The sequence below is a fragment of the Barbatula barbatula genome (genome assembly GCF_947034865.1).
Source record: "Barbatula barbatula genome assembly, chromosome: 13".
In the NCBI taxonomy this organism is placed as follows: Eukaryota; Metazoa; Chordata; class Actinopteri; order Cypriniformes; family Nemacheilidae; genus Barbatula; species Barbatula barbatula.
In genome coordinates this window covers 21,077,255-21,094,084 of record NC_136776.1, presented here as the reverse complement: position 1 = coordinate 21,094,084, position 16,830 = coordinate 21,077,255, and the positions used below count along the sequence as shown (strand labels likewise).

The 16,830-nt window shown below is 39.3% G+C and overlaps 1 protein-coding gene across 4 annotated transcripts; it reads left to right on the top strand.

The window, feature by feature from the left end:
- The first annotated feature begins 508 nt into the window (after positions 1-508).
- Positions 509-7,191, top strand: ccnt2b (cyclin T2b). 4 transcript variants are annotated; one of them, XR_013787446.1, is made up of 11 exons: positions 613-780; positions 1,370-1,451; positions 1,541-1,669; positions 1,802-1,862; positions 1,994-2,056; positions 2,309-2,354; positions 2,896-3,012; positions 4,575-4,738; positions 4,818-4,888; positions 4,981-5,092; positions 5,170-7,191. XR_013787446.1 is itself a non-coding variant. In XM_079470996.1 (10 exons), exons 1-10 carry the CDS (start codon positions 620-622, stop codon positions 5,181-5,183), a joined length of 903 nt encoding a protein of 300 aa, XP_079327122.1. In that variant the 5' UTR covers positions 613-619; the 3' UTR covers positions 5,184-7,191. The 4 variants fall into 4 exon arrangements, 2 of the variants coding, with proteins under 2 accessions (XP_079327121.1, XP_079327122.1); XM_079470996.1 differs by lacking the exon at positions 2,896-3,012; XM_079470995.1 differs by lacking the exon at positions 2,896-3,012 and having other exon boundaries at positions 509-780; positions 4,981-7,191.
- The last annotated feature ends 9,639 nt before the right edge of the window (positions 7,192-16,830 follow it).

Genomic DNA, 16,830 nt, shown 5'->3' with positions numbered 1-16,830 from the left:
AAAGAGTTTGGTTCCAAAGTGATGTTTTTCAAAAACAATGTTTTTTATTATGTTAACATGTTTTTAATTGTGATCGTTATTTTTGAGTTATTATGGCTCGAATCATTACAAACCAAATGCAGTTTGATTGATATTCATTGGAATGCGAAATAAAAAAACGGGATTTTTGATTTATTTTATTTGGAACCAAACTCTTCGTATATAGCAATAATACACAATTCGGTGCAAGCATACATTTTTAATAAATAATAAAATAATAAGGCTAAGTTGTTCAGGATGAGGTGCGATATCATATGATGTAAATCGTTCGGGGTATATGTCAAATGTCACGTGACACACAAATGTTTACGCGCTCCAAAAGACGAGTACATTTAGCCAGTTTAACTGTTATAGCGCCACCTAGTGTCCAAACGACGCGGTATTTTGGACGTAACCTTAAATAAGTAAAGGTCTATTCCAGTTTACATTTGTCTATAAGCAGAGCCGCGTCCGCATGCAGTGTAGTATTCGCGCTACACACCGCGCTGCAGTACCGCCTCCATACAGCAGGAGTCGCCGCAGCGCTCGGCGTCGCAGTCTCGACATCATGTTCAGCGCGGTGCGGGCGGAAGCGGGTGGGATGATGGCGGCGGTGCAGCGGGTCGGTAGTAAATGGCTCTTCACCCGAGAACAGCTCGAAAACACGCCGTCCCGCCGCTGCGGAGTCGAGCCCGACCGGGAGCTCTCGTACCGACAGCAAGCCGCCAATCTCGTTCAGGACATGGGACAGAGATTAAACGTGTATCCTTCACAAAAACAATAACGACCGAACGGCGTTAGCCGTTAGCGTGGTTAGCACGCTGCTTCTTTTCTTCAGGTGTGAAATGTGGCTCACAAAATGTGACATTTTACGCTGTGAAAAAGCAAAATGGTCACCTATGTTTCATAAGATTACAATATTAAATGCGTGTTTAAAGGTTTAAATTGAGGACAGTATATACGCGGTAACCGATAGTAGGCGATGGCATGTCATTGTTTCTTGTTTAAGCGAAAATTGTGTTTGAAAAGTGTTTGTAATGGTAAGAATGATTATACTTTGTATTATATAGGCTAATTATTATATAATAATCGTACTGTTGCTTGTCTATTGGGCGTTTTAAGGGATCTGGGTATAGTGTAGATTATCAGCTAGATGTTCTATTCATATGCTTTGTAAATTAACGTTACATTTCTATATTCAATGATGTTCATAAAGGGTCTTGTGGTTTTAAATGTAGTTTATTATGTAATGCAGCGTTTTTGATTGTCTTCATATTTATGACCCATGCTATGTATGTGCGTGTGCCATGTGTTCTTTTGAGGGTTTTGCTTCCTTGACATAAGTGCACAGGTCCCAACTTACAATCAACACGGCGATCGTCTATATGCACAGATTCTACATTCTTAATTCTTTTACAAAATTCCATAGAAATGTGAGTATGACACCTCGATTCGGTGTGATATGATGCGCAAATCCATTGCTGTGTTGTTTTTAATCTCTTTTTTTCCTTGTTGAAAACAGATTATCTCTCCCACTACACTGTTTTTGGCTGCTAAAGTGGAGGAGCAGCCGAGGAAACTTGAACACGTCATTAAAGTAGCGCATGCTTGTCTGAACCCCAATGACCCTCCACTGGATACTAAGAGCAATGTGAGTGTGTTCAGTGCATGGTGGGCAATGTTGTTTTTCTGATAAAGAGCATGGAGGATGTGAACCAGGCAATGTTTCACATCTTAGTGATAAGAGCAGATTTATCAAATGTGATTGTGTGTTGAACTGCAGGCGTACCTCCAGCAAGCCCAAGAGTTGGTGCTGTTGGAGACCATCGTCCTGCAGACGCTCGGTGAGTTCACGCACAGGCCCACACGTCATTCGTCTGAGGTCGCTTTGCATGTCCAATACTTCCAATATTTAAACTCCCCTTGGTTTGTGTATTTTTTGCATACGTCCTCTAACTGGTACTTTTTGTTTCAGGATTCGAAATAACGATAGAGCATCCACACACAGATGTGGTGAGATGTTCCCAGCTAGTGCGAGGTACATCCTTCTAATGTTGACTCATTTCCGTACCGTGAACAACCACTAACACCGTTGAAACTCAAACGCAACCTTTACCATCTTTTTAAATGCTCTGTTTAAGATACATCTGCTCGTTTCCATTTCTATAACGGCGTCTGTGACGCTTTGTATTATTCGCGCCAACCCACCCAAAAGGCAAACCGTTTGACATGTGAACTTCCCCGTAGTCATCAAAGCTAATCTGATGTCCGTTTGCTTTTTTGTTCGCAGCAAGCAAGGACTTGGCCCAGACATCCTATTTCATGGCTACCAACAGGTTGTTACCCTGACCCCTATTTGTTGCACTGTCACGGCACCCTATGACTTCCTGTTCTGCAGGGTTCTCCTTCCTGTGTCCAACGCCCTCTCGCGCATGGGCGCGGACGTCCCGCCCGCTTTGGGCCGGGGCGCTCGGGCCGCCCGGCGCTGTGCGGTGTAATGTACGGGGGGCTTGCTGTTGGCACGGAAGGTTGAATGCACAGCCTGGGGTGTAGAGGTGCTATTAGCTATATCTTGATTGAGAGTGCATAGGTGAATAACTCAATTGGTAGCCTGAATAACAGCTCAGGGTTCAAAGGGGTAAACTTAGAGATCGTCACGGTAAGTACCAAAGCGGGCTTTTGTTGTTTTTATAAGGCTTTAATGTAATCTATATGTTAGGTTTGCGATTTTTCTGTAAATGAATAAGTTGGCAGATAAGCGATTTTTGCTGGTTTTTAAGTGTGGATTCAGTAATGTCATGAGAAGTGGATTTTTTAAGTAAAACATATTGTTATTTATTGTCAGTTTTCCGTGATTAAATTGCTTTTTACCCATAGCTACTTGCAGGACGCTCAGTTCAGGGATGAGCCCCCAGTGCACGCTGGGAAAACTAGAACAAAGTATCTTGTATTCTGAGTTTTGAGTCGTTTTGGGCTCCAGTCTGCAACCTTTGTGTAAGCAGCCTGAATTCTTGTTGAGAGAAAAATTTGATAGTGTGTTGGGCCCATTGAGTAATTATTTGCAGTTCAACATTTGGCAGAACCTATTCGTTCGTTACACAAGAACCAAAAGGTGATTCCTTTGCACTCGCTATCAATCAGTTTCATGCATTGCCCTCAGTTTTGTTTTACAGCCCCCAGACAAGACAAATCTAGCTTGACATACCCCAAAGCGGATCGTGACCAGCCTCGAAACGATCACGAAACAACACCCAGATTTTAAAGATGAACCAAAGAACTTTGAATGTTCTCAAGTGACTCCATTTTATTTGTGTTTGATGGTTTAGGGTCAAGAGGAATCATTTGCACATCAAGTTTATTTATAGAGCCCCTTTAAGCATGGATCAGGCTAACCAAATTTCTTTAAAATTGGCAATAAAAAAATCTAAACGTATATGCAAATTAAAACAATAATAAAGACTATGATGATTAGGAAGTATAAAAGTAAAAAGCATTGAATACTAGGAAGTAACTGCTATGATTGGATAACAGTTCAAAAAGACTGTACTGTGCCATAAAGTTAAGATGAAAATAAACTTAAAATGCAAATAGTTTTTTATTTTATAAGACTAAAAATCTCTAAATCTGAAAAAGACCATTTATAAAGACCTTAGTGCCAAGGCTTTTCGATCTAATACCAAACAAAAGTGCTTAGTAATAACGAACATGGCATGAGTGTTGTGTGATGCAGCTTTCCGACCATAAACACAGCACTGCATGTATCAGCGGTAGTTAAATTTAAACTGATGGTCAAAACAAATCTTTAGCTGAAAAATATGTATTGTTACCAGTTGGTCAATCATCACAAATGCAGTTATGTGTACTTAGCGTTTATGGCTAAAGTATTTCGCGAACCAGTTGGCGGAACTAGAGAAGTAGTCCTTGATATTCTTCTGTGGAGGCGGTGTTCAAGCTGTCAATGATAGATAAATTCCAGGATCTGGTGCCGTTGGGTTTTTAAATGACACATTCTTGGGTTAAAATAGATTTCTTTATTCATGGCACCTTTAATGATTTGTAGACAATTAGTAGCAATTTCAGGAGAGGAGTGACATCATCGAATTTCTTGGATCCCTTTAAAAAATCTGGCAGCTGCTTTGTTTTGGACTATTTGTAGACGTGAGATTTGAAATTTTGGTATGCCAAAGTAAAGGACATTACACGTGATAAAGGCATGTATCGCAACCTCTAAAGAGAGTTCAGGGAGAAATGACTCGACTTTCGAAAGAGAGCGAAGATAGAAAAAACTAGAGCCTACAACAGTGCCAATGTTTATTAAATTTCAAGCAGTTATCAGATACCACACCCAGATTTCGAACTTGGGAAGAGATAGAGGGGGTTCGAAACTCTAGGTTCTGCTGGTTGATGGTACAATGTTCAGCGGGACTAGGAAACTATGACTTAAGTTTTATCAGAGTTAAAAAAAAAGTACATTACTAGAGAGCCAGGATTTAGCATCATCAAGACGCACATTGTTTGTAATCGAATGTTTCTATTATGTTTTCTGTATCTTGCAGTCTTCACCTGACCACCTTCTGCCTGCAACACAAACCCACAGTGGTGGCCTGTGTCTGCATTCACCTGGCGTGCAAATGGTCCAACTGGGAGATTCCGGTCTCTTCGGACGGAAAACATTGGTGGGAATATGTGGACCGGACCGTGACACTACAACTGCTTGATGGTCAGTCATGTCTTTTGTTTTATATTCTAATTAGTCTTGGATAGATTGCATTATATTAAAGATTTGTTTGTTCTTGTAGACCTGACAAATGAGTTTCTTCAGATCCTCGAAAAGACGCCAAGCAAACTTAAAAGGATTCGTAACTGGAGGGTAAGTTAGCCAGCCAGCCGAACTAAAGCCTCACAGCAGATGTAGTTCGTACCTCACACGTTTTTGCAAACAAAAAAAACTTCTTGTTTTAGGCCAATCAAGCTGCCAAGAAGCCAAAACTCGACAACCAATCAATGGACGGTTCCTTTCAGGTGCCTTCTCTGAACCAGGACTCATTGATGGCGAGCATGTGCGACCTCGGAGGTGTGTATTCTGAACCGTCCACCTCCTTCCCATTGGACACGGGATTGATGACTCTCAATGGCCTGTCAACCCTGCAGAGTTCCTCTTTTAGCTTTCCCGCACCGATCGCCCAGAGCACTGATGCTTTCTTGGCGCTCCAGGGGGCGCCAGTGAGCAAACACGGACATGCCGCGGCAGCCCTCGCCCCGCAGAAACTCACTCTAGAGAAATACAGAGAAAAGCACGCGGCTGAATTAGAACAGAAACGGCGACATGAAGACGACGGTGAACCGCATCGGAAGCACGGCCATTTGTCGTCAGATGCCTCATCGTCCAGGGTAAAGTATTCTCAAGTACAAGAGCGACCGGCGAAGAGCGGGTCACTCAAGCGTCGTCACCCTGACTCGGCAGAAAACGGTTTGGCCAGTCAGGAGGAGCTGAAGATGAAGATCAAGGTTTCGTCCGAAAGCAGCAAGGGTCGACACAGTCCACGCTCCAGCCGCGAGAAACACCGCGAGCATTCCTCGCACAAATCGCGAAGCGACTCGTCGCACGGTAGCCACCACCACCACCACCATCACCACCACCACCATTCATCCAAAACTCACAGATCTTCCAAGAGCCACTCCTCTTCTGCGCCTGTCAATCAAGCGCTAGGCCACGCCCACTTGACAAAGATTGACAGGAGGCCAGGTGAGGGGCAGAGTTCTGAGGGCAATGCTGCTTTAATAAATAACGGTCCACACATGGATTACGAAGACACTTTTAATATGCTCGATTCCCTATTAAATGCACACAACTTCTAACCGTGCGAAGAAATCAAACGTGTTACCTAAAACCTCAAACATGCGATTTTGTTTTTTAGCTCATTTTATGCAAGAATCACTTGTCTGTCATGTCATAGTCACTTTTTGAGTTAATCATGTTTATAGGTGAATTTAAAAACTAAAAAAACAAAGTGAAGGTTGTGTTAAGTACAATAGAGTGTATTTACGATTTTATTGCTTTTAATAAGATGTAGAGCGGATCGTGAAACGCCTCCAGCGATTCCAATCTGTTTTAGACTGTAAGACGCAATGTGAAGTGAAAATGTACATGTTCGTTTTTTATGCTTGATTCACTTTTTTCCGTTAATCAAAGGGATGAAAAAAGAAACGTGTGACTGTTTACAAAAGGAAAGTGCGGATATCTGTTCACTATTATTTGTATCGATATATCTATGTCTGAATATATTTCATGAATGCTCAGGTTTGGAGGTCCTCAGAAGTGAAAAAAAAAAGTATAGTCAAATAACGCAAAAACTTTGAAGGTTTATTGCAGAAATGTCATGTTTATTGTAACACGAATTGCCTGTTCACGGATTCCACTACTCCACTCTACTTGTATATTTAACATACTGTAGTGATATATTTTATGTCGTTATCATCTGATAGAATGCTGAACTGATGACCTCAACGTGCGGAGGGTTATTTTGCATAGTAACCGTTTTGTCTTTTTAACATTTTATTGTCGCTTTATCGACCCTTTAAAGTGGTGGTTTTATTGGAATCCGACAAGAAAGCGTTGTGAATTTATTTCATTGTGTACCAGATTTGAACGGTCCCGGTCTCCTCAGCTGATCTGATCTGTTCATCGCGGTGTACGTCGAGCCTTAACTGTACGATTGAGATTTTAGCGGGTTGTATATCTGTTCTGTGTCCTCTGATCTGCAATGGGGAAATCTTTCCCTGCTGTATCAGTATTTGACTTTATTAGTTTTGTTCCTGTCTCCTTTATGGGCGGGTATGAATTGACAAGCCAATTTCTTGTTCCTTAAGAGTTCGGGACCATTTTAAGGGTTTGGGTCGAGCTGGAGAGGAGGATGAATTCCCTCAGAACACTTGAGATGTGAGCTAGACTCCGTGAACTTTTGGTCTCCCACTTAAAATGTTTTGTTGTGCTGTTATAACCTCCAGATACCAAAGGTCGTGCCTAAATGTTTGCGTTCTCACCCTTGGAGCTGTATGAAATTGGCCATTCTTTCTGTTTTTAAGATTTTATTTGGAATGCCACAGTTCATTATAGTATTAGAGTCTGTATGGATGAGATGTTGGATTGTCTAATAAACATCCATGAAAATTGCTTATCTAAATTGTTTGTTTATTTGAATTTCATTGGAGCTTTGTTCAGAAAATACTGAAAAATCGAATGCTTTTTGACCAATGTTGGTATTTGCCAACATGTCAAATCAATGTCAGTATTAGACATGAATAAAAAAATATTGTAAGCCTAAGGTTTAAAATGCGTATGCACTTTTGTTGTGTAAATTATGACCTGTGCATTTGACAGGTTTTCAATTTAAAGTTTTGCTTTTGACAAGTGCAGGTTTTGACGTATGAAAAACAGACTTGTTTCGGAAGCAAATATCTGCTGGTTTTAAAAGCGTCATGTTTTTGTGTACACCTTCAATATATGCTTGCACAGCTCCCTATGAAGAAAACCTAGAAGTTCAGCGAATGTTGTGTGAAACTGCGGTTTCAGTACAACGGCCCTTTTAGAGTATGATGTCACTTCCTACCTGTTTTCAGAGCTGACACTCATTTCAAACCGCCATAAGCAGATTGTTTATATCTTAAAAAGCAGAAGCATCATTTAATGTCCCGTGTTAAACTATTAAATAGGTTTGAATGGGTCGGTAGTATACCCATTAAGTGTAGTGTAAAGGTTTCTAACTATTGACATCAGTGATTTAAATGTTGTCTATTGCTCATATCACATTCTTTACATATTTGTTTTTGAGACCAGCGACTTCCTAAATATTTTACAATACACATGTAAACGTCCACAACAGGCTGTAATTGTCAATTAAAGGTCCGGTGTCATTTTTTTTTTGTAACTCTTACATATGATCAAATCTTGATTATATTTTTAATATTTATTCTGTAATGTTCTGTTGATTGCGTTTTGCTTAAACGTTTGTGTAGTTTAAAAAAAAACAGGAAGTTCTACTTAAGTTGGGTATTATTTATACACAGACATACAGTTCTAGGCCATTGAATTAGCGCTTTATTTTACCTAAAAATATAATAGTGCTTTATATAAATATAATACTAGTCCCTTAGAACTGTTCCTAATCATCCTGTCTTTGATACTGATCAAGGATAGTGAAAGATTCCCTGCAGTTCCTCCTTTAACCACCAGGCATCGCTGTTGAGTCGCGTGCGTTCATCCTTTGGCAAATGTGTTGTGCAGGTATTCGCAGACCAAACCACTACAGACACTAGAAGACCTCATTTCCCACGAGACGAGGCAATCTGATTTATGAAGAACGTCACCAGTTTTTACTCGGATCCGTTTGAATACGGTGTTTTTTAATCCACCAGGTGTTTTTGACGCGCAGAAACTAGAAGAGTTCTACTTCATTGCAAATTTCTGCTTGCATGCACCCCATCTGGCTCTTGCCTCAATGTAATTGAACTCATAGCATCTTCCTCATTTTACACACTAACTGCATCACGTTGAAGTCTCCATTGCTTCAGTGTTATAACTTCACCTGCAGGCCAAGTGTCGACTGGCTGCTTATGCGAGCTCATCTGAGTTTTGCAGGTTTATATAACACAGCCCCCAGATGGGCATAAAACTAACTTTAAAAGTGCAGTGGACTTTTTTGGATGAACTGTTCCTTTAAGAAAAGTTGACATAGCTACTGTCCAGATGGTGTGTTATTTAACAACAATCTATCAAATGAATGATTTCATTAAATATAAAAATAGTTTAAATATAGGTAGGCCTACTATTTTTAGACTCAACATCTTTGTTGCCATAGTGCATATCTGTCGAGACGTTTGTAACTTGTCATTTTAACCTCTCTACTATTGTATTTTCCCAAAATTGTGTTGTGTTTGTGTATTTGATCACATTGCTAACCTCTTTTTTTGGTTGCTTTAAAAAATCTATGTTCATTCGGTTTTCCGAAAACTGACTTTGCGTCGTATCAGCTTTATTTGCAACAGTTGCTGATGTAGTCGTATTGATGGAGACGCTTTAAAGTGTGGAAACTGCTACAGTTGTTATACTTTTGGATAAACGTGTGTGATGCTTTGCAGTACACTACACCATGTATGATTATTCATTTGCGGAGGATGAAAGTCAGAGGTAGAGGTTTAAAATGTAAGGCCCGGTCGCATGTCCAATATGTCATGCGTTGAAAAGGTATATATACACAAGTGCCCTGAGATGCATCAAATATGCGTATAAGTGGGGAAGAGAAATGAGATCCAAATGCTTAATAAATTGTTAATATTAACATACTATTTATGCATCTAATAATATTTGGAGGTTTCATAATAAACCTTGCAGTAATAAACCTTATCAAAAGTATGTACAGTATACAAAGTATTCACATAAAACCTTACATTTATCAAGAACATCTCGCAATATTTTACTAAAGATATGTTTTAAATGGGTTAAAAAGCATAAAATCAGTTGTGAATGCTCAATCGCAATTGGGTGGGAACCGCAATACTGTAAAATTATAACATATTACTTGTAATCCGTTTATCAAAAGCGCACGCAACCTTTGAAGCTTAGTAACATTTCCTGAAAATGAACTAACCTTGGAACATAACCTGCTCCGGAGCAACAAAGTTACCTCTGTTTTCCGAACCGAAAGTCGAGGTTATCAGCTAACTAACCCGGGTTTGTCACACAACCTGCTTTCTGGAACACCGCCCAGGGTTGTATTGGGTTGTGCAATGTTTTGCTGTGATTTTATTGGTTAATATTGTTCTGCCTTGGTTACATCAGCAGGAAAGTTGCTTCAGAGGACGTTATTACATTTTGATTATAAAAAACTCATTTTCATAACATGCACAGGTGCGCAATAAGTGTGAAATCCCATTTTTGTGCCTTTTTGATGATATTTAGAACTACATTATACGCACATTTACAAAAATTGACTCCAAATGTTTATGAGAACAAGGACCACAAAACAATTTTTTCTCCATTGCTATTAATCAGAACTTCAGACTCACACATCATATGAATAATGTGCAATTTTGTAACTTTATTCCACTCACTTATATTTGACTTATGTTTGCTCCTTTAACTTAAGCTTGGAGAACAAGCTAATGTCCATTTTACAAGTAGCACCTTATGCAAAGTGCATTGACTTTCATCATTTTCAATTTTTCCTTTGAATTATTTGTTTTCTTTTGTTGTTTGCGTACGGACGCCCTTTAATTCAAGCCCCTCCCCTTTAACCCACCTGCCACTCATTAACAGGTACCAAGTGGTTTGGCCGGGCATCTTAAAGTAAATGTAAATAACACGAAGCTCAACTATTTTATTTATATAACTAAAACTCAAGACAACAACAATTGTCAAACGACGTCATGTGGACCTGGAATCTAAATAAGGTCAGTTTTTATTTTCATTGTTTCTAAATGTCAACGTTTGGAAGCCTATCTTGCCTTTCTACTTTATATCCTTTATTGACTATTTTCTTGTTTACTTCCTTTACTTATTCCTACAGTATGCATTTTCTTTCTCATCTCTTTTTACGTATCTCAAGAACATTGTGTCATCAAACACCGTGGGGTTCACAAGCGTTGAAAAATGTCTAAATGAATGTAGATAAAAGCCTCTGCTAAATGCATAAATGTAAAACACAAACAGTACAACATTGGTGCCCAGAACAAAACGGTGTGTGTGTTTGTGTACACAAAGTCGTTGTGTGTTACGCTGTGTGGGTGAAGACAGCTCGCTCGGCTTTGATCATGTTCAGTAAAACACTGTAAATAGCTTCTGAGCGACAGCTTCATTGAAGACAGTTTGTAATGTTCTTTCTAATGGCCGGCAAAGCAATTAATGTCCATCACTTGTTTGACGACCCCTGACCTTAAGTTCTCCTAAATTGCCATTTAAAACCATTTCTGTCAATCCTGACAGTACCGTTAGTCTCAAAGAAGGGTTTTATGTAACAAGAAACAGCATCTTTGGTATTAAAGTGTAAATACGTTCAAAGCTCTGATGAATTTAGCAAATCTGTTATTCCTCATTTTAGCAGCTTCACCGGAAAATAAGAATCGAGTGAGATCCACCGACATCATTTCTATCATATATCTTCTCCGTCCTCCCTCCGAGATTCAAGCGCAACCTCTTTTTTGAGGAGTTATGTTTAGGAATGAGGTCTGAGATCATCATCTCGGTGGTTTTCTTGCCCGGACGATGCAGGAGAAAGCACGAGTCGGAGGGAAGGAAATCAGATTTGGGTGAAAACGCAGGTTCTCGATGGACCCTGATTTAATCAAACCTGCTCCGGGACCTGCTGAGCTCATATTTAAGCAGTATATTAGAGCCAATGTGCTGATCCCAGCTCAGTTTTTGCCTTGGTCCCCGCTGACCTACAGACGCAGACACGGGGTGGAAACTATTCTCGATCTGCACTCCCACTCAATGATTTTCTGCGAGTCGCTGCCAGTTTACCATGGTAACAATACTTTCTGCCAGAATAATGCGGTTACTGCGAGGGTGAATCTAATTACGCCTGTTAAGAAAGAAAATAAGAAATTATATTTGCACAGAAGAAAACTCGAGATGTTGCCATTCTGAAATTATTCTCATACGATAAAGCACCAATCATGGAGGAAGTCCATAATCAAATAAATGACTTGATTAAACTTTTAATTGAATGTAGTCCATAATTAATTTTGTATTACCTTTAATGATCATTTTCTGTGGTTATATTTATTAACTTCTTTACTGTTAGTACTTTAGTATATTCATATTTATTAACCCCCATTTGTATATATTAATTATACATTTATCATTAAGTTATTTCTTTTTGATCAAATGTCGTCCAGAATTCATTTTTGTACATTTTTTCCCTTAACTATTATTTTCTATATATATATATATATATATATTACTATTAAACTACACTATATTTTAATAACACACTATTTTTAGTCTATATTTCGTGCATTTATTAATTTAATAAATTTTTTCCACATATTTATTAGTTTTCCATACGATTTATTTATGCATACATTTATTTGTCAAAGTAATTTCTTTATTTTATAATTATTATTTCATATTTCTTTATTTATAATTCATATTCATATAGTTGTATGTTTATTTTTCCAAACGTTTTTATTTATTTGTAATCTTATTTGTTTATTAATTGATTTCTGTGTGCAACATGAAAACAGGTGGGTCCTCGCGTAGCGTCATTTCATTGTTGGTTGGGATCTTACAGTATGTTTAGAAAACCACATCCATAGAATGTTAAACATATTTATTAAATGATTTAGTAGCAACCACACATTTTTATAAATAAAACAGTATTTACTCACAGCCTCATGGACATCAATTTTATTTCTATAGCGCTTTTCACAATGTGCATTGTTCCAAAGCAGCTTTACAGGGGAAAATAGAAACCTTAAAACACAAAAAAGGTCAAACACAAAAATGGTTTTATATAACAAGTAAATAATATCTAATAAATGCAGTCTCCCGGTCGATTACATCAATTTGACAGTTACAGTAAAACAATGCTATTTTACAGTAAAGCACATAAAATGTGGAATTGTGCAAAATGCATCAAACACAACATCAAGCTTAGATATCTTCTCACAATACATTACATCCTTTCCTTCAACTGTTGTTAAAACGTGACCTGGACAAGTTGTTATGAGAGTCACTCGTGCACACGCACACCAGCCGATAATTCACACGGTGTTGACTTGATAAATCACATTTATGCACGAAACAAATGGGGCTTACAAAAAAACACATGAAGTGATTCAAAACAAATAATCGCAATTACACTTAACACATCACTTAAGGACCTGTTGGCCTGAAGTCCAGCGTTGACTGATAGACTTGCTGTTTTTACACCCGCGGTGTTGTTCTGACACAGATTGGTGGTAATGGGTTGTACATTGTGCGTCGCGGGGCGGGTAATGATTTATATTAGCCGTGTTAGGCGAGAAGGCCACCCGGGAAGTGAACGGATTGGGGAAATACAAGCGAGAATATTGTTTTATTTAACTGAACCGGTCCCGGATGTACTAGACCTGATTTTATCACGTCAATCTTCAAAATTAGTAGATTGTTGTTACGATATAATATTTCATTGACTTCATATATCATGTTATATGAATTTGACTGTATTGTGGATACGTTTGCAATGACAACATAAAAATTCTCTTGGTGAATATTTTCGGTATTTTAAGCGGTATTTTTGTCAACCAATCAATGACTCTTATTTCAAAGATTGCGTTTTTGCTGTAGTTATGCAGCTAGTCGCCGGTAACTTACTGTAGATTTATATTTGCGTCATTTATTGGCAACAGTTTGTTCAAAGATAATTTAATCATGAAACATTAACTTGTCTTTATCTTTACAGAGAAAAGATAAAATAACAACCTCATGCAAAGCATTCTGGGAAGCATTCATTTTTAAAAATTTGGTTCCCAGAATGCTTTGCATTTTATAATTTTTTATGTAAGGATAAAGACTTGTTAATGTTTAATGATCATTCATCTTTGAACAAACTGTTGGCAGTAAATGACATAAATGTAAATCTACACTAAGTTACTGTCAATACCGCGATTTCTACAGACATTTTACAGTGTGGGTTACGGCCAACAATATGATTGGTTCATTCAAATGATGCTAATTAAACACTTTATCATTGGGTGTTGATTATTATAGATTTATGACATCATAAGTTGATATATATGTTACGTAAATAAGAAATAGGTTTCATATGATGTTCAGTTCGATGAAATCGGGACATGAAAATGCTCACAAAAATAGACAACTGGCAAGAAAACTGAGCAATAAGAAAACGTTGATTGACTTTCCATCTCATTCATAATTCACAAGCGTTGACGTTTGAACTAATTACAGTTACGAGATTGACCCATTTCAGTCGTCTCGTGCTCGGCGTAGTTCGTCTCCCCCGTGGCGATAACTCGAACGCCAAAACATGATGATCTGTGATGATCCTCGAACCAAACAAAAGTCTGGAACAACAACTAAACACGAGGCTCTGAGGAGGAGAAGAGGGTACATGATGTACTTAACCAAACGGGTGAAAGAACGTCAAGTACTCGACTTACTCATCCGACGCATAACAAACGTGTGTGATATGTCAATGTGTACTTTCATGACTTTCTTTCTTATGCAGAAGACAAAAAAAAGATTAGAAGAACATTGGTAACCAAACAACATTGACCTCCATTTCACTGTAGACACAGATACATTATTCAAAATATCTTCTTTTGTGTTCCTAAAGGAAGAGACGTACACAGCACGAAATGAGGGACAGAATTTGTATTTATTAGGTGAACGACCCCTTTAAACACTGTGCATTGTGCATCTCCATAAATCAAAAATCTTTCTCTCTCACACATGCAAACACTTTCTTGTAACCTTCATGGGGTGTTTGAGCTTTCATCTAACTGGTACAGTACGTCTCCGGCGAAAACGGAGGTGTTATTGAAGTGTAAATGTATAACAAAACTACTCATTAAAGCTTCTCCAGGTTGCGTAAATCATTTGAAACCGGCTTGTTTTTATTCTCTGATCCCCCTGATACTGATTGTGTTTTGGTCATTATCGCGCGCACCGCAAACCATCCCGGATGGAGACCACCGCCAGTGTTTTAAGAAAACGGCAGCTATCTTGTTGTCCTTTTACTCACATTCGCAAACGACACCCATCGGGCACGTTTTCTTAAGCATCACGTGTTTTTCAGTCCTTCGGGCGGATGTTGGCACACGCAACGGCGGTTTACCCACCGCGCCGCAAACGCCATTAGAAACCCATTTAGACTGCGCCGGCCTCCACATTTCCAAGAGCTAAATGTATGCGCGTATGACAATGTGCTTGGCGCAGCAAATTCTGCTGTTTTTTTGGGTGAACTAATGGGCTCTCCTCTGCACGGGGAGTTTAAGCAAGATTAATGCTTAACGTGAGGTACCGAGCAAGAGCAAATTACGAGTCCTCGTTCCGCCCCCCCCCAAAAAAACTGACGCGCCAGAGGCGCACCTGCAGTTTCTGTCTTTCAAAAACTACGTCCATTTCTCGTTTGGCTTTTTATCATGTCTGATTTCGTTTCCCGTTCTTTATCATCCGCTTGACGCGCTGGTGTTGCCCCCGCAGGGACACGCGGCGCTTTCCGCGGTGATTACTGTAATTAATTGGATGGAGGGCCTCACGGCGACCTGTTTTGGTATCAGTTTTGAATATTAGGTTATTGAGAGACCGGTTTGGAAGTGGGTGCTAGAGGATATGAAACGTATTTTCCTGCCATGGCTGGAGATCGATAGATACATAGATTTTCTTAATGCACAGATAGACAGACAAGACATATAATAAAGACAAAACTCTCTTCATCATATTTGGTCCTTGGGGCATTTCTTTACTCTGAGGATGAACATCGTTCCCTTAGAAACGGGCACCATCCACCATGCAGGTCAACCATCCCTTCATCTCCACATATCACACGGATAAAGATGTTTCAGAAAGCCTACATGAATAAAACCTGACCGGGGACCAAATCTGGAACCCAACACCTCACGCGTTCAAGCAGTCGTTGACGCATCCTTGACTTTGATGGACAGTAGCCAAAGTCTCCTACCCCGAAGCGCCATTCCTACCCAACAACACTTTTTTATTACCTAGTTTCATGTTATTGTTTAGTCTTTCTTTTTTCCCTCGGCCGACAAGACACGAAAAGTCATTTGAATCAGGCCTGCCTCAAAGATCCTCCTGGGGCGCACGCCTTCATTTGACGTCCGTTCAATGTCTCTCAGTCTCTGCATTATTAAAGTTGTTGTGTTGCTGCGACTCTTTTGTTCTTGTAGGTAGTAATAAAGTAGCGCGGGCGTGCCGGTGGTCGCCGAGGTCCGCGTCCTCCGGCGTGAACCCTGATTTCTTTGACAGGCACAGAAGTAATGACCATTACTCACCGGGGCAGTCGCGTGCTGACAGCGGAGCCTCAGTAACCTTATTACACAGAAACCTCGATCGCGCGCATCAACCCTTCAGAGTGACCCGAACGAGCTTTCAAAAAAGCATGTATATCCTCTGTATTTAGGCATTTGTTTTGTTGGCTAGACACACGCTTTTAAAAATAATTGAGTGTATTTGTTCTGCTACAATATACATGCGAGGGCCTATTTTGATACTCATAACTGCAGCATGAACAAACTACCATGCAAACAGTCAGTAGCGAGGTTTCCACACTCTTCAAAATGCGCAAATTGAAATGGCGTATTGAAAATATGCCCAATGGAAACATGTCAATTTCGCAAAAGCTCCCATGTCTCACGCTTGCATGAGTGTTTTTTTCAGGCAATAGGATAAAGGCATATTTCGCAAAACTACAACGGAAACACTTCACGTCGTCTTTAGAAGTCACGTGGCCGTATGTTTCGGCAGAACATTTAGAAGGATACGATGTAAATAATTCACATTAAGTAATATCCTATAAGATGGCCCAAAGCAGGAAAACGTGCAGTATGGAGATTTATTAGGAACAGTGAGGTAATATGAAAATATATATGGAAATACAGACATTTCTCTTCACTCTTTCCTCACAGTAGGTGGCACTATGCACTAAAGTTTGTTTGAAACTTCCCATAAAACATACAAAGAAGAAGAACGGCCATAATTACTTATCTTGAGAAGAATCAAAATACACTTTAATCACATGACACTATTAAATGGACGTCATTCCGTGATATTTTTTGAATTGACATTTAGGA